At 43.0% G+C, this 26,595-nt stretch overlaps 1 protein-coding gene across 1 annotated transcript in view; it reads right to left on the bottom strand.

Moving 5' to 3' along the window:
• The window catches only part of bach2b (BTB and CNC homology 1, basic leucine zipper transcription factor 2b), a 160,556-nt gene that overhangs the window by 48,032 nt on the left and 85,929 nt on the right, over positions 1–26,595 (bottom strand). Inside the window, 1 exon segment of the mRNA XM_080452551.1 lies at positions 6,748–7,008. Within this exon segment, the coding sequence (XP_080308677.1) occupies positions 6,748–6,996 (249 nt within the window). The 5' untranslated portion in view covers positions 6,997–7,008.

Consider the following 26,595-nt stretch of genomic DNA (forward strand, 5'->3'; position numbering starts at 1 on the left):
AGGGGGGAAGCAGGACAGCAGTGAGCGGGCGAGGGGGGGGGGGGGGGGGGGGTTTACATATCTAAAAAATGTTTCTAAATCCTAACAGTATGTTGCTATATCATGTCAAGGACCCCCAAAATGATATGTATTTGGCCGCGGACCCCCATCTCAAAATATGTTGTTCCAGGGACCCCCCCAGAAGCAAAGATTTGAGTTAAAAATGTGCTTACATTTTATTCAAAAATAGCAGATCTACAAGCTCATAGCGCGGCACTCGGTGCCGCGCTATGAGCTTGTAGATCTGCTATTTTTTTAATAGCCAAAGAAATCTATAAAATGACACATGATGCGTTCCCGGTCTTAATGGCTTTAATAATAACCACTAATTACTTATAAGTGACTTTATCTCTTTATGATTGCATTCAATTACAATTTATCACTTATTAAGATACATGGAGTCTTCTTGAGGATCCTAGGAGGGGTTGCCAGGTCTGGTGCAGTCAGTCAGTCAGTGGTGACACTCAGTGAAGACACTCAGGCTTGAGATGTGTCACAGGCGCGTATGAGTCATCGTAGGGTGTGTGAGTCGTGACGCACAGGGCCACCGGGGGGACCATCAAACTACACGGACCACGTCAACAACATGACATCCCTCTGTGAGAGCTGAGAGAGTGGGACTCGTCTGTCTGTCTCCACACTGACAGAGATGTCATTTCCCGGGCAGAGGTTACAGATAATACTATATTATCGTTGCTGTTCGGGCAGAAACCTCTTATCTCCATATTTAGTTTTTTCCGTGAATTGATCATACTACATCGACTACGTCACACAAAAGCATCAAAGTAGCAGATCTGCAAGCTTGTAGATTTGCTACTTTTGCTATTTTTGAGTGGTGCTAGCCACTCCAAGGACTGACTTTGTGTGTGTGTCTGTCCGTCCGTCCGTCCGTATGAGCACGGCCTCAACAGCTGCAGCTGATTGCAACACAAAGATGCAACCAGTTAACTAATTAACTCATCAAAGGCACCACTCTCTTCAAACTGGGTGTGATTTTTGAATTTGAATCCTGAAAAGTAACAGTTTTTGGACATAAGAGGTTTCCCCCCCGACAGAGACGATATACCAGTGGTTCTCAAACATTTTCATGTCAAGGACCCCCAAGTGCATTTGGCCAAGGACCCCCATCTGACAGATATATCGTGCCCGGGACCACCACACAAGATTTGTGTTGTTAAAAATGTTTTAAAAACTATTCAAAATCGTAAAAATAGCAGCTCTACAAGCTCACAAAGCGCCGCATCGTGATGCCTTGTGAGATTGTAGATCTTCGCTATTATCAAAAAGCTGTATATATAGGATTAAAGTGGTTAAACAGTTTTTTAATGCTATATTAACACATTTCGCTGGGGACCCCCTGGAACCCCCTCAAGGACCCCTGGGCCTGCATGGGGGTCCCCAGACCCCACTTTTGACACTGGTATATACACTGAAAAATCCCTATTCTGGGGGGCGAACATTTGCCGAAAAACAGCAGATTTACAAGTTCACAGGGCGTCGCAATGCAGAAAAAAGGAGGGAGGGCCTATAGTATAGATTCCTGGGGGACTCCGGTCAACGAAGTACATAGGGTTTAAGTGGCTAATTTAACTCAGTTAAATCTCTGAGTTAAATCAGTTAATTTAACTACTAATAACTCATTTGACTGCCTGCTAATTTCCAGGCATTCCAAGCGCTGGGGGACAAGCAATATGTTTGTAGTAGACCTGGTTTCTGGGACTCTCTTCCTTATTCCTGTGACCCTTACACATCTGTAACTCTGAGAGTGTACAAATGTTTGTACACTCTCAGAGTCATGGGTGTCCTCGAAAATAAAACATTTTGAGAACCGCTGTCCTGTGGACTCCTAATGAGTGCATACATAGTCTTAGCCTTGGATCAAGACTATCATGATGTATTTTATCAATTTTGACACCGAAAGTAAAAGTCAGACTCGATAAAAACACATCTATGATGGTCTTGATCCAAGGCTAGCACAGAGTCATAGTAAATCAGTGTCATACATATTCTGAAGAAAACCTCAGTAATTGAATGTTATGATCAAAATAAGAACATTATAATGGTGTGTATAAAGAATTTGCCACGGGCAAGGCCAAGTCTTGCCACGGACACATTCGTCCGTGTACGGACATAATTGATGACCCCTGTGTGCGTTTACCTGCTGAGTCATTTTCTATTAGTGTTATTTCTTACCTCCTAGCAGCAGTATCTCTTTTTCTGTATCTGTCCTGTGTTTCATAACTGCTGTAATGCCACTGTAACTGACAACTGAATTTCCCCCGTGGGATAAGTAAAGGTATCTCTCTCTCTCTCTCTCTCTCTCTCTCTCTCTCTCTCTCTCTCTCTCTCTCTCTCTCTCTCTCTCTCTCTCTTCCTCTCTCTCTCTCTCTCTCTCTCTCTCTCTCTCTCTCTCTCTCTCTCTCTCTCTCTCTCTCTCTCTCTCTCTCTCTGCCAAGGGTAGTAAAAAACAGCATATCATTGCTGCAGGCAGAAACCTTATATCTCCGTATTTCAACATTTTATGTTTTCTTTTTCCGCAAATTAATGCCCCACTTTGTTGTATCTTGCAAAAGTAGCATAAGTAGCCGATCTACAAGCTCACAACGTGGCACGATGCGAAGCATTGTGAGCTTGTGTAGATCATCTAATTTCAAAAATGTTCAAGTGAAAGTGAAGGCGGTTAAGTCTGGTGAGTGGGTTTTTTATAAATAATGAAGTTGGGTAGGGTAAGTGATATGTGTTTTGTTAGAAATAAGTGTTAAATAGCTCTATATTCTGATGTGTTTGTTCAGTTACAGCAGGAGTCTCCCTGTCTATCCAGCTCTTTAGTAAACAGAAAAATGCATTTTCAGGTTGGGATACCAATTTTATCCAATTATGAGAGAGAAGAACTCACGCAGAAACAAGAATTGGAAAATTGGAACCGGAAGACTATCAAATGTAAGCTTGTTTGTTAACCCATTAAGAACCTGGAACGCATCTGATTAACTTTTTGATTTGAGCTAAAAAGCATAATTCTACTCTTTGGCTATTCAAAAATAGCAGATCTACAAGCTCGTAGCGCGGCACCGAGTGCCGCGCTACGAGCTTGTAGATCTGCTATTTTTGAGAAATTGTGAAAATGTGTGCAAATCTTCCTTCCTAAAATATATATGGTTTTAAAGCGAACATTGGAACTCAAATCTTTGCTTCTGGGGGTCCCTGGAACAACATATTTTGAGATGGGGGTCAGCGGCCAAATACAAATCATTTTGGGGGTCCTTGCCCTGAAAAAGTTCTAGCACCACTGATATAGAAACATATGTTTTTTCAGAATACTGTTGGGATTTAGAAAAAATTTAAAAAAAAATATATCAGTATCAACCAATGAAAAGTATTAAAAAGAGCATGTGACTAAGTAATAACTACATTGTTTCACATGGGTTCTTTTTTCCATTCCCTAGAAAAGTAACAGCTTTGGACCGACGGTATATGGTTTACACCCAGCGGACGACATGTAAAGTGATTTTTTGGATTTTTATATAACCACTATGTTTCATAGCAGAATAGGATTTAGTCACATGTGCAGTTTGTTGCCTTTGCGAGAGAACAAAGACAATATTCATTATGTCCCGCTTTGCTGTCTATTTATACTAAACGATACAGCATCGCTGGAATGTTGTCAAAATCTAGCAGCCGTTGGACAAAGAGAAACGGGAGGCTCGGGGGTTGAAATCCCCCCCCCCCCGCCCCAGCAGAAGAAACTCCTTTCCTAGGCATATTAAAGAACCAGCCCTTCGCAATATGTCACTCCCTCCTCACACCTGAAATACACAGCAGCTCATGCATAATTCATGGAGCCGGAAAGAGTGAATGAAAGGGATGCTGGGATTTTCGTTTTCCTTTTTTTTTTTGCGCTTTGAACGCGGGTGAGCCATTCCCTGGAGTCATCCTTTGAGTTAAAAAAAATCACACCCTGTGTGAAGTGGGCGGTGTCTTGCTAGCTAATCACAATACTGTACATCAATCATGTACAAAGGATAAATACATTTATTGAAACACTCTTTATGATGGACAAAACCATAACTTGAAAAAAAACCAAATTTTGGTTTTTTTCAAGTTATGGTTGCTTATATAGGGCTATGCACATGTGTCATGTGACACTGGCCAATCACAGTCCTGAATAGGCTGTGATTGGCCAATCACAGCGCAGGATAATTCTACTAATTTCCTGGGCCCAGATAACAGCGCAGGAAAATGTACATTTTTCCAAATCTCACTTATAGGGGCGGTTTCACCGCCCAAAAATACCATAACACTGTTCTTTTTTTACAGAAGACTAAAATTGATTAATCTCCAGGAAGGATCTTTTTGATGCTGAATTCTATATCGTTGCCTCATTCTATATATGAGGTGGAAACCTGATAATGTCCAAAACTGTTACATTACAGGATTCAAATTCAAAATGTGCACAGAGTGCCACGCTATGAGCTTGTATATCTGAGCTTGAATATCTGCTATGAGCTATGAGCTTGTATAACATTTGTGCAAATCTTTGAATACATACTTTTTAAAGCGAACATTTGTAACTAGAATCTTTGCTTCTGGGGGTCCCTGGAACAAAATATTTTACAAATGCTCGCTTAAAAAAATATATATATTCAAAGATTTGCAAAAAAATAACAGATCTACAAGCTCATAGCACGGCACTCTGTGCCTGTATATCTCGGTGCTTGTATATCTGCTATTTTTGAATAGCCAAAGACATCTAAAAATGACGAATGAGATGCGGAATCCCAGATTGAAAGGGGTTAATATACAAAAAACATAAAAAGTATAAATCAGGAGATACAGGGTTTGTGCCCGACAGCGAAGATGATCATGTCGCGTGCGGCGGGCGGCACTGGTGCTGACGCCTGACAGCCTGGCGCTTTATTAATACATGCTGCCGGCCCTGGAAGGAGCTCCACAACTTCCACCAGTATGAAACCTTGTATGTCCAAAACCGTTATACTTTTCAGGAAATGGGGGAAAAAAAATACCCTGCGTTCCGATGAATCCAATGTTATTTAGACACAAGCTCACAACGCGTCGCGATGCAACACGTTGTGAGCTCGTAGCTACTCTCGCATTCTTGTACGACGAAGTGGGAAATAATTTATGAAAAAGAAAGGTAAAATATGGAGATAGAAGTTTTCTTTTTTTCAGCAATGACATGCATGTGCTCTCCTATGCATGTGTGAGTACCAGCAGTTGGCTGTGTAACATCAATCCATCACAAGGATCTCTTTCATTGTTTCGTCAGCCGAGGGTACAGTATATAGGCTCCGAACGGGGGGCGCGGCGCGGCTCAGGTTTTTAAAGCCATAGCAGCGCCAAAGTGAGGCTCGAAGCCATGGAAGAAGGGGTTGAGGAAAGTTGAAGGCTTTGTGACGGCGCTAATCTCACGGCGAAGTGCGACCCGCTAACGGCGATGGGGAGCGAATTGGTGACGTGCTAATTGGCAAATCACTTTCCCAACAGCCGGTATTATGTACCCCCCCCCCCCCCCACACACACACACACACACACGCCCCACTCCATCCCCGAGGCAATCAGTATTTTAACAGATCAAATTAAAACACTGCGAGGCTGACACACTCGCTCTCACGCTCTTGCGTGACAAAAAAAAAAAAAAAAAAAAAACTTCTCACAGTTGGTAGGGAACGAATCAAGGTCCCAGAAAAAAAATGATCACAACGTCGAGAGTGAACAAAAAACACGGTGATAACAACAGTGTTGGAGGAAGGGGAATGGGCCGGGAGGCAAGTGACAGTGTTATAGGGAGGGTAAATGGATGTGTGTATCAATGTTTTTCCCTTCAAACCGAGCAGGAAAGGAGGGAAGCGAAGCGGGCACCCTGCCTAGAAGAGCTGTCAGCCTGCCAAAGAAGAGAAGCTTCTTTTGTATTGGTTTCAGCAGAGGGGTTTTGACTGTTGCGTTGTCTACAAGGGCAGGATTCCCACCCACTGTCTCTCACTTGAACTCAAAATGTTTTTGATTGAGATGTGTGAAATGTACGAGGAGAGGGGGCGGGGGCACGTTTTTTTCTTCAGGAAAGTCACCTTTTTTCCCTGTTGAGTGACTAAATTTTACAATGACAAATGCCATCCATCTATCTAATAGAATCCTGATCCTAGCGGCTCCGAAAGATTTCAGCCCAAGAACCCCAAAAAAGATACATTTGGTGTCTCCCCAAATTTACAAAATACAGTAAAAAGAAAAGTACCTATTTACTAGTGAAAACAGCCGATCTACAAGCTCACAATGCATCAGAATGCGATGTGTTGTGAGCTTGAGCATTGGCTATTTTCACTATTTCTTAAGGTTTTTATGATTTTTGGAATATTTCTGAAATTCTTTACAACAATGTTAACCACTTAAACCCCAGCATCGGTATTGTGGGGAAAGCTTTCGCTGAAAATAGCGAAAGCTATCGCAACGCGATTGACAAGCTCAACGTGTCGCGTTGTGAGCTTGTCGATCGGCTATTTTCAGCGAAAGCTTTCCCTACAATAACAGAAAACAGAAAATACACTAGTATTGAGCCCTGAGGGACTCCGGTAACCCATATGGGGTTTAAGGGGTAAAAAAATATATACTCCCCGAACCCATAAAAAAACTAAAGCGCAGGGTCCCATTATTTTGGGAGGGAAAAAAAAACACTGATCCATAATCAATATACGTTACCTCTTCGGGGAGACTGACGACCAGGCCATTCTCCGCCTGGCCCGCCACCAGCGCCTGCAGGAAGTACTCGCTGCAGGCCGCCAGCACGGCCCTGTGCCCGCGGAACTCCTTCCCCCCTTCCACCAGCACCGTCACATCGCACAGGACGTCCCGCTTCCGCTGGTCGTTGAGGCACAGGAGGATGTTGGTGCAGTGAACTGTCGACTCATACACATACATGGGGGCTCCAGGCTGCTCATCCACGGACATTCCGCTTACGCCCTGGAAATAGAAAGCGACACAACAACACAGAGAGGGGGGGGGAGAGGGTTAACTTTCAGCAGTGGTCTGGGCGAGTGCACACACACACACACACACACACGTTTTGTTTTACCATACTTGCGAGGACATTAAAATTTTTAGGGTGTTGATTTTATTCATGTAAAAAAAAAAAAAAGCATTTTTAAATGTAACCCTACAGTATAGCCGAAAATACAAGCTCAAGAGCTTGTCGATCGGCTGTTTTGGGTGCATGACACACCGGCACATAACTAAAGTAAAAAATCAGGCATTTAACTTCAACCCCAACAACCCCAGAACCTAATCTCTCATTTCTTTCCAAAATTCTATAAGCCCAAATCTTTTTGAACCATAAAAACAACCATTTCTCTTGTGAGGAACCAGAAAAACATTATCCTCACGATTCCATTATTCCTCCCGTTCTACTATACTTGTGGGGCCATTAAGGTCCTCACAAGTACACACACACACACACACACACACACACACACACACACACACACACACACACACACACGCACATGCACGCATACCGCAGGGCTGACATCACCTCCCCACTACGGCCAGCCAGCCAGCCATCCAGCTAGTCCCATGATTCAACAATGCAGCAGTGACTGACCGCCCGCCTGTCTCCTTTACTCTCCACTGCAATTTCACATGCTCATTTCCCCCCATTTTTACCCTGAAAGGACCCCATGTAAATACCCTCGCTCAGTGTCGGGGCAAAAAGAAACCTCTCAACCTCCATATTTAACCCATGAAGACCGGGAACGCATCTGTGTCATTTTAAGATTTCTTTGGCTATTGAAAAAATAGCAGATCTACAAGCTCATAGCACGGCACTCGAGCTTGTAGATCTGCTTTTTCTTTTTTTATGTTGAACATTTTGTGCAAATCTTTGAATATGTATATTTTTCAAAGCGAGCAAATCTGGGGGTCCCTGAAACAAAATATTTTGAGATGGGGGTCCGCGGCCAAATACATATCATTTTGGGTGGTCCTTGACATGAAAAAGTTTGAGCACCACTGATATAGAAACATACGTTTTTTCAACAAACTGTTAGGATTTAGAAGACATTTTGTCAAATGTTTGACAAATTAACATTTTGACAAATGACAAATGTTCATGTTTTTTCAAAAAAATAGCAGATCTACAAGCTCATAGCGCGGCACTCGGTGCCGCGCTATGAGCTTGTACATCTGCTATTTTTGAATAGCCAGAGAAATCTTAAAATGGCACAGATGTGTTCCTGGATTGAATGGGTTAACCATACTTGATCGTACCACAGCGTCACACAAAAGCATCAAAAGTAGCAGATCTGCAAGCTCAAAAGGCGGCACGAAGCGACGTGTTTTGAGCTTATAGAAAAGTATTAACAAGATCAAATAACTACATTGGATCCATTGGACATTTTTTCCCCCCATTTCCTGAAAAGTAACCGTTTTGAAGGTTTCTACAAGACAAGCAACAATGATGTTATGTTACCCATGTGCTGTATTACAGTATTGAGACACAGACATAATACTGTATCTTTCCTTTGTATCCCTTTTTGATACAAATGCTAAGAATGTTATTCATTATAGCATTTAGAGTTCATACAGATGCTAGGTTTTAATGTTTACCGGGTATCCTATAGTTTCTTTGAAGCAATACAACCTTATGTGACTATTTGTTGTTGTTTGTTGTCTCGGGTTCATGACATGTACACTTCCACATGCCGCTCTCTGCATAAAGAGCATCTGCTAAACGCCTAGCTACTAAGATTGTAAATTGTAAATCTATATTTGTACCTGCATGTGCACAAACAGGCACTCATCCTCACACACAGTCCCTCATTTACACAAACACACCGTTTGCGAGTGTTCATTCCCCTCTCACTCCTTCACATCTAGCCCATTGAGGCCTGAGGTTCCGATTCTGCAAAATGTCTTCGGACAAACGGTTTTCTGAAAAACGTATGTTTCTACAGTATATCAGTGGTTTTCAAACTCTTTCATGTCAAGGACCCCCAAAACTATATGAATTTGGCCGCGGACCCCCATCTCAAAATATTTTGTTCCAGGGACCCCCCAGAAGCAAAGATTTGAGTTAATGTTTGCTTTAAAAGAATACATATATTCAAAGATTTGCACACATTTTCACGATGAAAAAAAAATAGCAGATCTACAAGCTCGTAGCGCGGCACTCGGTGCCGCGCTATGAGCTTGTATATCTGCTATTTTTGAATAGCTAAAGTGTAAAACAATGCTTTTTAGCTCAAATAAAAAAAAAATACACAGATGCGTTGCCAGGTCTTAATGGGCTAGCAAACGTGTAAACACAACGCTAGACTGTCACGCACTACCAAACGCTCTCAAGAAAATGAGAGCTAGGCGCTAGATCAGGTCCTGTTGTTGTCACCCTATAGAGGAGAATAAAGCCCACATGTGTTTTCATTGTAGAGATAAGGACAACAGCCATACATGCTGTTATGTTATGTATATGTATGTATAGTGCATGCATATGTATGTTAATTCAGAGTGTGCACAAACACAAGTACAGTATGGTCTTTCCAGAGTCAGTTGTGTGTACGGCTGAGTAAACGTGAATAGCAAAAATGTGATGCATATTGCATAACATTTGATTTGATGACAGAATCCTTCAAAGTGAAAGAACACCTGAAAGAACGGCATCTGTGAAAAACACCGTTGCAACTTTTGTCTACGAGTATGCAGGGTTTATGAATAGATTTACAAATCAACACAACAACAAACACTTATGAAAAGCGAAAGGATAATTGAAAGAAGCGTACTGTATCTGTGAAGAAGGAAAAAAAAACACCACCGTTGCAACTTTTATCTACGAGTATGCAGAATTGAAAATCATTTTACAAATCAACACAACAATAAACACTTATGTTTTCCCCATTCCACAATGCTGTTCTCAGTTAAGTCAGTGTGCTGTTAGAACTCCACAGTTCCATCAAAACACATACTCCAAGAAGAAGCCCTGGTTCGGGGGAAAATAACAGGCACACGTGCCATGGTTTTCTCCCCCCCCCCCTGCCAAACTTTCCGTTCTGTTGGCCCTGTGATGACAGACGGCGGGCTATCTTCCCCCAGAGCTCTCACTAGAGACACTCTAGCACACACAGAACTATAACTGTACTGCCACTGCACTATAGGTTAAAGGGGAATACCATTCATTTTCAACATTGAACTATGTCTTTAATACACCTGAGAGCTGTTGGGCTGAGGGGGCGGAGCCAAAAGTACACCCTGCGTATGTCACTGATCACATGACCTCAATCAATTATCCAGTTCTAAGCAACATAGAAGGGGGGGAGGGGACTTTTTTCTTATTTCCACACAACAGCTCTAAGGTGTATTAAAGACATAGTTCAATGTTGAAAATGAGTGGTATTTCCCTTTGAGGGCTGGGCGATACATGACTTCAAATCAATATCACCATTATTTCAAACTTTTGCCTCGTTTATGAGTAATGCACGATTATCCAAAACAATTGAGAAAAGCCTGGTCACGACCTAATGCAGAGAGTGTCTATATAGGGGCGGGACTTCCATCGGAAAACAATATTTTTTTGACCAATCACAAGAGCCGTTTCATTCACGGAGAATCTCAACAGATTTGTTAACACTCGCTTGACTGAAGTTTCATTCTCCTCCACCAAGCCTGAAAAAATATCATTTTGATCCCCAAATCAGGCTATCCTATTGGCCACTGTCTCCCCTCTCTGCTCCAGACTAGTTCACACTTTCTCCCCCAAACAGTGGGGGGTTCCATTGTCTTCTAAAAAGCTGAGAGTTGAAAATGGGTTACCAAATTTTGAGAGAGAAATAAGCAGGCAGGTCTATGAAAGTGTTACTGCATGCGTTGTGCACACTCACACACACCCCCTTTTAAAGTTGCAGCCGCGCACGCACACACACACAGAGTCACACCACCGTCAAATGAATGGCAGGAGGATTCAGATTTCAGAGCGAAACTTTACAAAATAAAACGGTAAAATGCTTTGCACGGGGCTCGGGAGAAAGAGAAGAGGTGATATGGACACATTTTCGCTACATCGATGTGGAGAACAAAACACAATGCTTGATTTTATCCTAAGGCAAGCAATGTGGGAAAAACACAACAACTTGAAGAGACACAAGCGTTCACCACAAAGAGATCGAGTTATAAGTTAACAAAAGGTTTGGTGGTGGTTGTTTACAACGTAACATTAAACGTGGTGTTGCGTGTCGGCTTAATGTTCCAACAAAAACACTAATCCGACCCCAAAGTGCCCAAACTAATGCTGACGAACTTACATTAGCTTCTTAGCATGTAGCGATAAACTTACACCTGGTGTTTGCACTTTCTCCATTTACAGCCCGTACATCTACACAAACGTTCAGATTTCAAATATAAAGTGCTTACCTCATGACCAGGGATGTTACAATTATATTCGGGTAACCCATAAGTACCCATATTTTCCGTATTGTCCAATAAAAAACATTTTAATCCGATCGGTGGCCATTTTCTCCGTATTTTCTCCATGCTTTCAACTACGTGACTATCGGTTGGGAGGTGTAATTGCACTCTGATACACTATAACTCTATGAGAAAATGACCGCCAATCGGATTAAAATGCTTTTTATTGAACAATACAGAAGTTACGGTTACTTATACCCACCCGAAGTCAATTGTAACATCCGTGGCCACGGAATAAAAACTTTATATTTGAAATCCGAACGTTTATGTAGATGTACGGGCTGTAAATGGAGAAAGTGCAAAAAACTGGTTGAAGTTTCGTCATGACTGTCATAATATGACCGTCATGTGATGCTGCTTTAAATTTAGTAGCAGCAAGCGAACTATAGTAACTTGTAAACAACCCAGTGACAAACCTATATATTATTATTATTCATAATAATAATATTCACGTTATTGTCTGAGCGTAAAGCTCTCATTCTATCAGCTGTCCACGTCGCTGACAAACGCGTCTCCTCTCCTCCTCCCTCAGTGCAACAGTGAACACAATGCTATGTTCCACAAATGTGCTCAATCCTGCGCAAAATATCTGATCTTCAAGCATAAAACAGTTGCTGCGTGACAAGCTGTATGCTTGTAGATCCTATCTTTTTCCACCGCTTTGCAGTGAAAGGGAAAGTGGAAAATGGGTCGCCAAATTTTGCGAGAGAAATAAGCAGGTCTATGAAAATGTTACTGCATACTGCATGCCGAGGCTAATTTGCAACACCAGTCCCTGGTTAGACCTTTCTGTATAAATATATACCTAATAAAAATGCATGAAGCTCTAATCTAAACAAGTATGAAAAGATATTTATATCTGCAAAGTAACTAGTAGCCTAACTAAAGTTTTCAAATAATTGTAGTGAAGTAAAAGTACAAGATTTGCCTCTGAGCTGTAGTGGAGTAGAAAAGTATTACCATTATAATGTAATTATATATATAATTATAATATTAATAATAATAGAAAGACGTGAAAAACAAGCCCAAAGTCCCTTATAATAAGCAGACATGGCAACATAGACTCGCATAGACTCGCTTCGCAGCTCGTCTACGGGCCGCTCTGCGGGGGGTCTAGAGGTGTCAACTGCTCTTGCCTGGGGGAGAGAGGGGGAGAGCGGTCAATTTAGCCGAAATATATCGGTTGGGATGGTATATATGGTATATATTTCATATTTATAATACGTTTCAGAAGAAAAAAAAAACGGAGATGATTTGAAACAAATATTTAGGAAAAGTCATGAAAGGGGAACTTTCTCAGAGCTTCATGAGAGAAGATAATCCACTTTAAATTCTCAAAATCGGTCATATTGATAGCTTAGTCATGCAAGTGTTAAGCGGCAACGTCATTACCTTCTGCGGTACTTCCGCCAAATTCCGGTACTTCCGCTTAGATAGTGACCACAACGTGATGCAAGCCGTTGTGGGCTTGTAGATCGGCTATTTTCACTATTTTTTAAAGTTTAATACAGGATTAAGTGGGTAATTAGTGACTAATCGATTTAGTTGATTATAGAAAATCTATTAACCACTTAAACCCCAGCATCGGTATTGTGGGGAAAGCGTTCGCTGAAAATAGCAGATCGACAACGCGTTGTGAGCTTGTCGATCTGCTATTTTCAGCGAAATCTTTCCCCACAATAACAGAAAACAGAAAAGACACTAGTATTGAGCCCTAAGGGCTAATAATTTAAAAAAAAACTGCGTCTCCATAACTCATTATACTTATGGGTTCTAAATGTCGGTTTTATATACATTTTCGGTTGGTTTCCCAGCCCCTATATGACAGACGCAAGCCAGGGCTATCTTTCCCGGAGAGCTCTCACTAGAGACACTCTTCTGCTCACACAGCACTTACTGTACTCAAACAACTGCCACTGTAACTACAGGTCTCTGTGCTGACTAGACTGTTAGTGGACATCTTTGTGAGTACTTTACCCACTCGTCACACTTCACCTGCATCATTGTTTGAGCAGGGTAACCTGAGGGGAGAATACATGAATAATAATAAAGAAGAAGCAGCAACTCTTTGTGACTATAGGAGGTTGCTGGGCGAGAAACCAATCACACTGTCCCCCTTGTTAAGCACTTAAACCAGGGGTCTTTAAGGTTTTTCAGGCCAAGGACCCCCTAGCTGAGAGAGAGATGAAGCAGGGACCCCCCTCTATGTTGTATAAAATTGTGTTTCAGATTAAACACAGATTTCAGATTTCAGATGCTCTTTTTTCCCTCTACACCAAACCTCTTTGCCAAAAATAGCAGATCTACAAGCTCACAACGCCTCGCAGTGCGAGGCGTTGTGAGCTTGTAGATCTGCTATTTTTGTCTAAAGTTCTCCTCAGAAAAGGGATGCTAGGGTTCAAGTGGTTAATGTAAAAAAAGAAAATCTTATCACACAAAGATTTGGTGGCCCCCCTGTAGTAATTCTGAGGACCCCCTAGGGGTCCCGGACCCCCTGTTGAAGACCCCTGACGTAAACCATATACTGTATACTTCGTTGACCACGGGTCTACATGGCCCCCTCCCCTTTTTTCCCTCAGCACCGCCACCACCACCAAAACTCTTGAAAACAGCCGATCTACAAGCTCTAAATGAGTCGTTCACCAATTATGACATGCCTAGAATAGGGATGCTAGGGTTCATGTGGTTATAAACACCTGCTGAGTGCCCTTGTAAGTGGTATAGCCTCGGGACCCGACGGTCCCCGAGCCATGTGGCCCAAAGGTCAGGAGCCTATCTCCTAGCCAAGCTGCCTCCTTTTTTAGCTAGTGGAGCGCTACTTCAAGCGCATGTGAGCGATCGGCAGGTTTTGTAAAGCGAGGTGCGAACACTGCGAATGGTGTGTGTGCGGGTGCGTGCGCAGCTTCAAAGCTAGTGGAGCCTATTGGAGAGCCCCTGACGACGCTAGTAGGCTATGTTACAGGGACTTATCCAACCATTAATGCTGAGTGCCAAGCAGGGAGGCATTGGGTCCCATTTAGGGTCCCACTAGGGTCCCCTAGTGCAGTGGTTCCCAAACTTCTTCACGTCAAGGACCCCCAAATTGACACTTATTAGCCCGCGGATCCCCATTTGAAAAGATATGCCAGGGACCCCCATAAGAGAAGATTTGTATGGCTCTGGCAGCGATTTTCAACCATTTTAACCCCCAGTTTGACATGCGTTAGGCTACGGACCCCCATGTAATGGCATTTCTATCTCTGGGACCCCAATTTATATTGTAAAATCAATGTTCATTTAACTCCGAGAGTGTACAAAATGGAACCAAATGGACCCGTTAGGGTCCATTTGGTTCCATTTGCACACTCTCAGAGTTACAGACCCATAAGGGTCAATTTGGTTCCTAACTATCTATCATTTAGCTGGGGACCCCCTGGAACTCCCTCAAGGACCCCTGGGGGGGTCTGCGCTCCACCAGGCTCCACCGGCAGCCCACCCCTGACGACGCTATAGTACGTCACAGGGACTTTATCCAACCATTTGATGCTGAGTGCCAAGCAGGGAGGCACTGTGTCCCATTCTTATAGTCCTTTAGTATGACTCAGCCGGGGATTGAAACGAACCCAATCTGAGGGCGTAGGACACTCTAACCACAAGGCCACTAGCGCTGGTGGAGTGCCCTTGCGGAAGGTCATTAATGTGTAGCTCTGCTCCAGTGAAGCTTACTGAAAGGCCAGTAGTAGAATCCTGTGGTTGTATTGGGCATCTCTCTGTGTGAATGACACGTAAATTGTGTGTGGGAGCAAATGAAGGAATTTTGGTGGGAAAAAAGGGTGTTGGAAAGACACAGCCAATAGTGCCTTGGTTTAATCCATTAAGACCGGAAACGCATCTGTGTCATTTTAAGATTTCTTTGGGCTATTCAAAAATAGCAGATATTTTTGAAAATCTGTGCAAATCTTTGAATGTATATTTTGTATAATCTGCAATTTTTTAATAGCCAAAGCGCAATCTTAAAATGACACAGATGCGTTCCCGGTCTTGGATTAAAACAGTGATCTAGTGTACATATACAGTACAGTACAGCAATCACGTCACATCTCATCACATGAGCCCTTGTGATTGTACTATGCATTCAACCACTTCTGACTCGCTGCCACTTTTGGGGGATCAGTTTCCCATCCGCCAGGACAGTCAGGAGCCAATGGATCCTATATCCTCACACACACACACACACACACACGCACGCACACGCACACGCGCACGCACACGCACACGCACACACACACACACACACACACACACACACACACACACACACACACACACACAAAGGGGAGGGGGATACTTCCACTCCAAGGCTGGAAATCGAGACCTGTAGTCCTCCAGCTAATGGAAAGTCTCACCATTTCCCAAAAGACTTGTCACCATTCTTTTTTCTTTAATTTTATGTATTTATTTCACTAGTGAGCAGAGAGACAGGAAAGGCAGGAGAGAGAGAGAGAGAGAGAGAGAGAGAGAGAGAGAGAGAGAGAGAGAGAGAGAGAGAGAGAGAGGGGATGACATGCAGCAAAGAGCCTCGGGTCTGATTCAAGACCCGGGCCAACTGCAGGAATCAGATTGTTTTTTACCACGTCTGAACAGCCCAAACACACACACGCACACGCGTATGCACACGCACACGCACGCACACACACCTTTTGAAAATAGCAGATCTACAAGCTCACAATGCGACGCATTGTGAGCTTGTAGATCGGCTATTTCCAAATGGCCGAAATTTATATAGGGCTGAAGTGGTTAATGTATGTTTTGTAATAATAATCCAAATCTATAAAGTAACTAGTAACTAAAGCTGTCAAATAATTGTAGTGGAGTAAAAAGTACAATATTTGCCTCTGAGATGTAGTGGAGTAGAAGTAAAAGTACTGAAAATTGGAAATGCTCCAATAAAGTAAAAAATACCTCAACATTGTGCAACAAGTACAGTACTTGAGTAAAATGTACTTTACTTTACATTACTTTACACCACTGCCCACTTCTCACCATTCTCGCTGTGATCAGTGTTGGGTCAGACAAGTGAAGAGAGCTATGCTCCACTTCACTTCACCAGCCAAAAGTTTGGACGGAGGAGTTATAGGTATTTCCATTTCCTCAGTGGTGCAAACCCTAATTTATACGTTCCATCGCTCGCCAAAAATAATTTCCAAGAAAGAAACATGACGTGATGCGGAGTGGACATAATATTAAAGTCTACTTGCAATAACCATGTCCAGGGTTTTTAAGGATCCTTCACTGGTCTGAGGGCTTTTCACCACTTAAGTGAAAAGCCCTATATTCTTTGTTGGGTCCATTACTTGGTCATCTTCTTTTTTTCCCTCTACACCAAATCGCTTCGCTGAAAATAGTCTATTATGAGATGCCCAGAATAGACTCTATGCACAGCAGCCATATTATCACTTCCTTCACAGGTGTTACCAATGATACTAATGAAGGCTCTATTCCATTTAGTGTGGCACAGTGGTTCTCAGATTTTTCAATTTCCACGACCCCCAGAACTCTGAGAGTGAACCAAATGGACCCTTATGGGTCCATTTGGTTCCATTTGTACACTCTCAGAGTTACACACTGCAGTGGCGCCGGCGCCTGTTTAATTAAAGGACACTGTGTCCAAGCCAAAAAATAATATATATATATATTTTTAATTAAATAATAAAATCAGTCCAGTCCCCCGCACCTTGCGACCGATGCGAGCGTGAGGCGAACCGAATTAACCGAAATAACCGAATTATCCCCCCCAAAAATCAACAAACCCACCCGAAATAACCCGAAAATGTCCCTGATGTGTCCCCCCAGGTCATATTCCATTCCGGCGCCCCTGACACACTGGTGTAGCCAGGGCCGCTTCTCCCTACACGCACACTACGCAGGCTGCGTGGGGCCCCGCCCCACGCAGGGCCCCTACCCACCGAAAAAAAATATATATATATATATATAACTTTTTTTTTTTTTTTTAAACGGACCCAATCCGCCCAGAACCGCGAAAAAAACGAACCCAATCCGCCCAGAACCGCAAAAAAAAAGGACGCTGCGCGCGCGTGCATGTGTCCTGTATCATGCTTAGGGCCCCTGTGGAGTCTAAAGCGGCACTGGGTGTAGCAGAGTGTTTCCAGTGAGCCAACATGCACAACATCAGCACCCTGACTCTGTTTGACCAGAATGGAACAGAGCCTTCATTAGTATCATTGGTAACACCTGTGAATGTCTTCACAATTTGGCTGCTGTGCATAGAGCCTATTGGGACGCTAAGCTTCATGTGGTTAAGGATACAGTAACACCCTAATATTTCACATTCTCTCTTGTATTGGTATTAGGTATATGTGAACAAGTATTATGTAAGAGCTATAGATGGGTTTCCTGTTTGTAAACATGAGAGGATGATGCGCGCGCAGTGGCGGGATGAGCCTGTAGAGGGCGCTATTACCCGCAGCATCTCTGGCCATTGTACATTCATTAAAATAAATGGTCTTCACCAGGTTTAATGAAAGTAGATTAAATGATGCAGTTTGTAATATCTTCTTTACTCAATAAAAATGATTTGTCGGAAGTTGGATCTGTTTGTGTATAATAGCAGCATTATGCCTATTATGCCTAAAATAGCAGCATTATGCCTATCTAAATCCCGAAAATAACAATAGAGTGAATGGCGCTTCCGGTTCGTTCTCCCCCGCGCATGCGCAGATTGCGCACTCTGCTCTGTGATGACGTCGCGCGGAAACCCATCTATAGTGACAGTGCTCACTACTATGACTGTGCAGTCAAGTCATTCACACTGGAGACAGCAGAAAACCAGGGAAAAAATTGCGCTGTGAGCTTTTAGATCTGCTATTATCGTCAGGTTGGGGTCTGTAAACATCTATTTAAGCACTCAAGCAGTATTATTTTAATTTTAGTTGAAAACCGGGACAATTTGGTAGAGTGAACAAACATTGAAAACCGGGACATTTTAGTGTTTTAGAGACATTTGTCGGAACTCGGGCATATCCCGGCTCGAAGCCGCCGGAACAATCCCGGGCCAAACCGGGACGCCCCGGTCGGTCAGCATACTGACCCAATAAGCTGTGTTTCCGGTCCGGTAGAGAGTGTGTGGTGCGTGAGGCAGCCATAACAACCACCATAGCTTCTGTCCAGACATCTCCTCTAGCAGTGGTTGTCTGAGTGGATTTGGAGCTGCAATTGTTGTATAGTTTGCTTATTTCCACCGAGCATTTCTGCAGTCGGGCTTCCTGGGATAATGACCTGTCTTCCAAGAATAATGTTTCCAGATGCGGTTGCAAGGGTTCACGGCAATCCAAACATGCTATTTCTGCCCCCCTCCGGAATGTGTGCCGTTTTGCCTGGACTTTTCGGATAACGGCACGCTGCAGTTTTTTTGAGGAGGGAAAATGCTAAGGATGACACTAACAGAAGCCGCAGGAAAGCACGCACGGGCACGCGCACACACACATACATACTAGACACACACATATGCGTGCACACGTACACACAGACAAGTGAATGCACATGCAGACAGACACACACACTCCACACGCAGACATAAACACAATTGTGTACACACACACACAGAGACACCCTCCCAAACACGCGCGCGCATCCACAAACACAGACAAACACAACGCAGACCACAAAATAGCAGGCTATGGTTACATTCTGATGAGAACTGCTGAAGGACGCAAAACTGTTTTTTCATTGGCTACCGCAGGCAGCTCGGTTTGTTTTTTCCCCCCCTTTTCTCTTTTTATTTTTTGTCTTCTTTTTTCCCGGCGTGCTAATATTGATGCATCTAAATGGTTCCATGACTGGGTATATAGCCGTACCGCATTCCATAGATCAAAAGCACAGCATGATTGTAGAGGATGAGCTGTGTACTCCAACCGGCAACAGAGCTGACGTTAGCTGCTTATACCACAGGGGTCCTTGAGGGGGTTCCAGGTCCGGGGACCCCCAGGGGTCCTTGAAGGGGTTCCCCAGCTAAATAGTTGATAGTTAGGAACTCAAATGGACCCAGGTCTGGAACTCTGAGATCGTACAAATGTAACCAAACGGACCTTTGTGTCTTTCCATTGAGTATTTCCAATGTTCAGTTCACTACAATTATTTGAACACTTTAGTTACTAGTTACTGTACTTTGTAGATTTTGATTATTATTACACACACAACACACAGTAACCACTTCAGCCCTATATACATTTCGGCCATTTGAAAATAGCAGATCTACAAGCTCACAATGCGTCGCGATGGAAACTTGTGAAATGTTTTGGTACTTTTTAAGTACATTTTGATACCAATACTTTGAATCCCGGACTTTCACTTGTAACAGAGTATTTCTACATTGCAGTATTGATACTTTTACTTAAGTAAATAAATTGAGTACTTTTTCCACCACTGTCTCACTGTATACTGCAGGGCCATCCTGGAAAGAGCCCTGCTGGCTGGAGCGACGCTGATGAAAACTAATGTTTCCTCTGCAATCCCCTGATGTAGCAGTTATGCTGGCGTGAAAGCCACGGGGGAGCTGCTGTCCGAGTGCTGCTGCAAAAGCTGCACTTGGAGGAATTCTGGCCTGAGTGAGAGGAAGTTATTATGCCACAAAGGGGGGAAAAAAACAAGGCACTTCATAATAGGGCATATACCCTGAAGAAGGCCGTGCTGACCGCTACGCGTGGGTTATCCCAGTTTTTAACTACTTCTATTATGAACTAGCCACATCAATAAAGGCTTTTTTACTTTTTTCACCAGAGGAGTGCCTTTTTTTTTTTCCTTTGTTTTGAGGCCCCCACCAATTTTTTTTAACTTCCGAGCACCCAGACCTTTTCTTTTTCCTTAGTCATTATGCCAATTAATTCCTCCCGACACTTTTTGGGGGTGAAGTGAACTATCCCTTTAATGTAACTCTGGTAGCCCTCCTCCAAGAGTGGGTTTTTGCTGTGTCGTGGCCAGTGTTGCCAGATTCTGTGAGAGAAACAAGCAACCAGGTCTAGGGAAACCAGCCCAAAAGAAGCGTCTATGGGCCACATGAGCACTTTAACATCAGCTATTTGAAAATAGCAGATCTACAAGCTCACAACGCATCGCGATGCGACGCGTTGTGAGCTTGTAGATCGGCTATTTTCAAATAAAATCTTGTGGGGAAATTATAATAAGCAGATCTGGCAACCCGTCTGGTCGTGGCTATCGTTGGTCCCCCCAGTGAAGCCTGTCATAGTGACCCGTATTGCCAACGCATACCTACCACTCATACGACATGTTCTATTTTTAATACATGTGTCTGGGGGTGGGGGGGGACGGGACGGTGGGATGCTCTTATAGAGCAACGTGCTGCTTCACACACTCATAGTTTACACCCAGTCACACCCGGCAGCTGCTACGGTTATAGAGCCCAAACAGTCATCTATAGCGTCGGCCACTACAGAGCATCATCGCCGGAGCAATTTCATGTCAAACAGCTGTTGTGTAAATGGGCTGTAAGTGATATGTTTTTGTAAAAAAAGAAAACGTGTTTTGTTCTCTATATTCCAATAATATTCCGTAATCATTGCTAGTATTGTTGTTTGTTAACAAGGGTCGCCCTGTCTTCAGCTCAGACAGAAAATAAATGTACATCACTTATAGCACCTTATAACCACATGGACCACATGTCTCTATTCTGGGCATGTCGCAATAGGCTAACATTCGAGTAAACAGACGGACAATATCGCTTCTACAAGCTCACAATACAACACATTGTGAGCTTAATGGCTATCTTTGGCAAATACATTAGGTGTAGAGGCAAAAAAGCATAGTATAGCATAGACCAGGGGTCAGCAACCTTTTTGAGGAGAAGTGCCATGTTTTTATTTTCTTAATTAATAGTCAGTGTGCCATATCAACAATATGTTTGATTATGACACCACATCAAAACACATTTAAATTAAATGATCAGGACATTGTAATGATCATTAGACTCTGAGCAATACCCCACGCCTACTGTATCTACCAGACTCCCTCCCACAGTCAGAGTTCAGAGTTTGAATGAATGGAGAATTACATGCAGGATGTAATTTGCATACAGGTGTGAGGGCACTTAATTTAATTGACAAATATTTTAAATATTTGATATATTACAAAAGTAATCCTCTCTCTCTCTCTCTCTCTCTCTCTCGCACACTTACTGTATGCCAGTGTGCCAGTGGTTACCCTCCCCTGTGCCAATGTTGGCACCGGTGCCTAAGGTTGCCTACCCCTGGCTGGTATAGACTCTTGGGGGAAACCCAGTCAAAGTAGTGTATAGGGTTTCAGTGGGTAAGGTAAGGAGGAAGCTCCTCTTCTCTTTGGGTTCTATTATGCTGATGAAGCTATACGCTACAGCGCCTGGCTTAGTAGACCATGATGGCTGCACAGCTGCAGGTAGAACTACATCAGATATGCATCGTCTGTGTTTTCATCCTATTCACCTGCGGTGGAAGAAGTACTCTGATTTCTTACTTAAAGGGATTGTTGGCAACATTAAGCCTAAATTTGAAAAATATCTATATATATTTATTTTGCATTTCCCCCTCTATCAGCCACTATATAATGATGCTGGGGTGTTTTCCTGCATTGAAACACAGTCCTCTTTCTGAAATCCGTATTTCCCTACTGTTTATGTTTGTCTCGGGCCGTAAATTAACGCACGCATGTGCGCATCCGTGCGCGTCCGTGTCCGTGTGAACTTTTTACTTTTGGTTTTAAAACGCTCTCAAACTTCATTTTTGAGGCACATAATTTACTTTTCAGATAGCGTTTGGATAGAATTTAGTTGTTTAACTTCATATATGTGGTCAATTTGTCATGAAAGAGCCTATTTAAAAATAAAAATTCAGAGAACCGGCAGGGGCGGGCAGTTCCGCGAATTGTATCCGAATAAAGGAACCTATATTCGGCATGGCCCGTTTAGAAGTCCCCTTAACTCTATGGAAGTCCTCCCTGCGTCACCCCCTGGTGGTCGGGGAAACGAACTGCTGGAGTTTTTTTCTTTGTTTATCTCTGAATCGCCTACAATCCCTTTAAGTAAAAGTAGCAATACCACAATATAAAAATACTTGAGTAAAAGTACTAAAGTATTGGCATCACTATATACTTACAGAACCAAAGTAAAAGTAGTCAAATGATTCAAAAATGTTTGAACTTTTTCAAAAATCTACAAGCTCACATTCTATCTAAATCATTAGTGTTGATTTAATAAATAAAAAAAATTGAAATACTTAAAGTAAAGTAAAAGTACCTCAAACCTTGTACTTAAGTACAGTAGCCTATTTGAGTAAATGTACTTAGTTAGGGGCGGCAGTGGCTCAGGAGGTATAGAGCGGCCACATGGGAGATGGAAGGTTCCCAGCTCGATCCCGGGCTCCCCCTCAGAGTTAGTGTCGAAGTGTCCTTGAGCAATACACTGAACTCCTAATTGCTCCCAATGAGCAGGTTGGTTTCCTTTGCCGTCGGCGTGTGAATGGGTGAAATGTATAATGCACATTGTAAGGCACTATATAAATGCAACATTTACCATTTAGTTACTTTCCACCACTGCTATTCACCTATATGACTTAATGGAGTCTGCGTCAGTCAGTGTTGATTTCGTCGACTAAAACATGACGAAAAATGACGGTCGACTACCTTTTTTCACTGACGAAAACAAAATAAAAATGAAATAAAAACTAAGCTATGGTGACTAAAACTAAGACGAAATATATTGACAATTTCGTAAAAAAATAAAAACTAGACTAAAATGTTTGGGAGGTGGAGAAGAGATCCAGTAGAACTAAAAGACAAGTCATCATGGGTGCGCACGGGTGTCACTTACCGAAAATAGCAGATCTACAAGCTCACAACGCGTCGCATGTGGGCTTGTAGATCGGCTATTTTCGGCATGCAGCTAAGTGAAAATCGTTTCGATGCCATCAGACTAAAAGTAAACATTTCAGGTGACTAAAATATGACTAAAACTAAACCGAGTTTTATTCAAAAGACTATGAGTAAAATTAGATCAAAATGTGCTGTCAAAATCAACCCGGGACTGTACTGGGTTGTTTCTCCTCAGGCCATTGATTATGTGCTAACAAACCACTGCTACAGTAGCACACCTGCAAGAAGGTCAAACTTCTTCCTCACTCAGACAGGCATAGATAGGGTGGTCAAAGGGGTCACAGATTCGATCCCTATATGCCGTAGGGATCGAGTGTATATTCGATCGAGTGAATATCCCCACAGTGAATATTCCCAAATCGGTGCTGAAGGGCCTTCATCACCGATGTGTGTGTACGGTTGAAGTACAACAGCATCCTTGAGGAAGATGCTGGACTCGTCCGCGTGAATTGAGACAGTCAACTAAATAGCTGTGGTGTAAAACGTCCGCTTTGCAAGGAAAACCCTACATCAACAGGAAGTTTCTCACACACACACACACATAAGCACACGCGCGCGCGCACGCACACACTGCGTGACCACGTTTCCTTGAGGATGTGTGGCGTTGTCGAAAAGGGACAGAAGAGCAGCTCATTGGAGTCCCTGGTGACGTGACCGCAGTGCGTGACTCGCCCTGGTGCTCGGAGAGAGCGAGGAAGGGGTGAATGACAGCATCATCACAGGCTCTGTGATGTGTGTCCCATGTCTCTCTCTCTCTCTCCAGAGGGACGAGCAAAGTAGCAATACACAGTAAAATCCTGAGCGTGAATTTAACTTGTGTAAAAAATTATCAAAAGCGCAAAGAATATGTGGACGGATGGATGGATGGATGGATGGATGGATGGATGGAAAGATGGATAGATGGATGTATGGAGGGCGACAATGGGGGAGGGAGGAAGGGATAAAGGAGAGAACTGTAATGGAAGGAGGGGAAAGATGAAGGGAGAGAGCAGAGGAGTATGCAAAGGAGCAAAGGACTGTGTGTGTGTGGGGGGGGGGGGGTAGTACCAACATACCAACAGCAGAAACGGGAACATTTCCCCCCGGGGACCTCCAGGGATCCTTTGAGGGGGTTCCGGGGGGTCCCCAGCAAAAATGATTGATAGTTAGGAAGGATCCCAATGGACTTGTGTAAAGGTTTGTGACTCTGAGAGCGTATACATATGGAACATGGAAATGGAAACACTTCAACTGTATTTTATACTCTACACACGCATACAATGCAATGCTTTGTGAGCTTGTAGATCTGCTATTTTTGAAAAATCTAGAATTGTAAAAAAATATATATATATATTTTATACACAAATCTTCTCTTATGGGGTCCCTGGCACAAACTCTTTTCAGATGGGGGGTCCACGGCTAAATTACAAACCAAAGTTGGGTGTCCTTATTAACATGAAAATAAGTCAAAAGGAAACAAATAAAAGGACTGCCGTTGAGGAACCAGTTTGAAGTGGGGTGGATGTATGACCCGGATTCCACGAAGTTCAGAGTCAAATCTCTGATGTAAACGTTTGAGCTTGGCGTCCGCAGTGCGGCCCTTTGTGCACCTCTCTCTCTCGCCTACCCTGCACTCTCTATGCGCAGCAGGCTATTTGTTGCCGTAAGCGACACCGAATATTTAAGTGGTAAATGAGAGTTGAGGGAGGTGATTTAAATGCTGACAATGCTGTGTGTGTGACTGTGTGTGTGTCTACACACGCACCCCCACACACACACACACACACACACACACACACACACACACACCCACACACACACACACACACACACACACACACGCACGCACACCTCCGTACTTGGCTGTCACTCGGCCCGGCCGCTCTGGGAATATTCACTCGATGCTTGCTAGTCGTACCGTGTCAATTAACAACCCTAGGCTGTACAGAATTTTGCACAGAGAGAACAATTTTAGACAAATTCACCAAAAAAAGATTTTGATTAGATAAGCGGAATGGGATTCAGAATTGACAGAATGGTTTATACCAGTGGTTTCCAAACGTGAGACAAGGGCAGGTGTGCCTTGGGATTTTGTGACAACCCACATATTATTATTATTGCAATACATATTATTATTGAATACGGTGACACAAAAAAGTTATGAATTTTCTTAATTTAATCGATTAAGCACTTAAGCATTATATTATACTTCACCGCATAACGATGTCATGCAAACGTACAGAAAATAGCCGATCTTCAAGCTCACAACACGTCACGATGTGACACGCTGTGAGCTTGTACATCGGCTATTTGTTTCGATTTTTTTTGACTTTTTTTGCCTGAAATGACAAGCCCAAAATAATTATCATATTGATTATCGATTTCTTTAAATAATCAATTAGATCGATTCGTCAAGGACCCCCAAAATTATACGTATTTTGGCCGTGGACCACCATCAAGGAAAGATTTGAGTTACAAATGTTCGCTTAAAAAAAGACATATACTCAAAGGTTTGCACAAATTTGCCAAGATTTTTTAAAAATAGCACATCTACAAGCTCATACAGTAGCGCGGCACTCGGTGCCTCGCTATGAGCTTGTAAATCTGCTATTTTTGAATAGCCCAAAGTATAAAAGGTTAAAATCATTGTGATGCTATATTAACACATTTTGCTGGGGACCCCCTGGTACCCCCTCCAAGGACCCCCCGGACCCCACTTTGTGAGAACCAAGGCCCTATACGATCACACACACAGCCCATAGTGGAGCATCATGTCAGAGAGAAATACAAATAAAAACGTCTAGACACACACATATTCTGTAACCGCCTGAGAGTAAATAAGGTTAGGGCCACAGTCTAATGATATTATCCGCTCGGTCGGCATACAGTCAACGGCAGACAAACATGAACACTGTAGTGCAATTAAGGGGGTGGAGGATTCCAGCCAGATGACTGTAATTACTCCAAGGATGAACACGCTTTTAATTGGAAATGATCAAATTAGGCCACGGCAACAGATGACCTTGGAGTATGAGCGAGAGAGACAGACGCATAACGTCAATAATAATACGCGATATAGGTGATGAAGTCAAGCTTTCTTCTGTCACGAGGGTTTTTTTTTTTCTCCAGTGGAATCCGGCCGGGTTTACAGGTTTGTTTTGCTTCAGTGTGCACGGAAAATGTAATCAAGAGAGAGAGAGAGAGAGA

The sequence above is a fragment of the Gymnoscopelus braueri genome (genome assembly GCF_963280865.1).
Source record: "Gymnoscopelus braueri genome assembly, chromosome: 16".
In the NCBI taxonomy this organism is placed as follows: Eukaryota; Metazoa; Chordata; class Actinopteri; order Myctophiformes; family Myctophidae; genus Gymnoscopelus; species Gymnoscopelus braueri.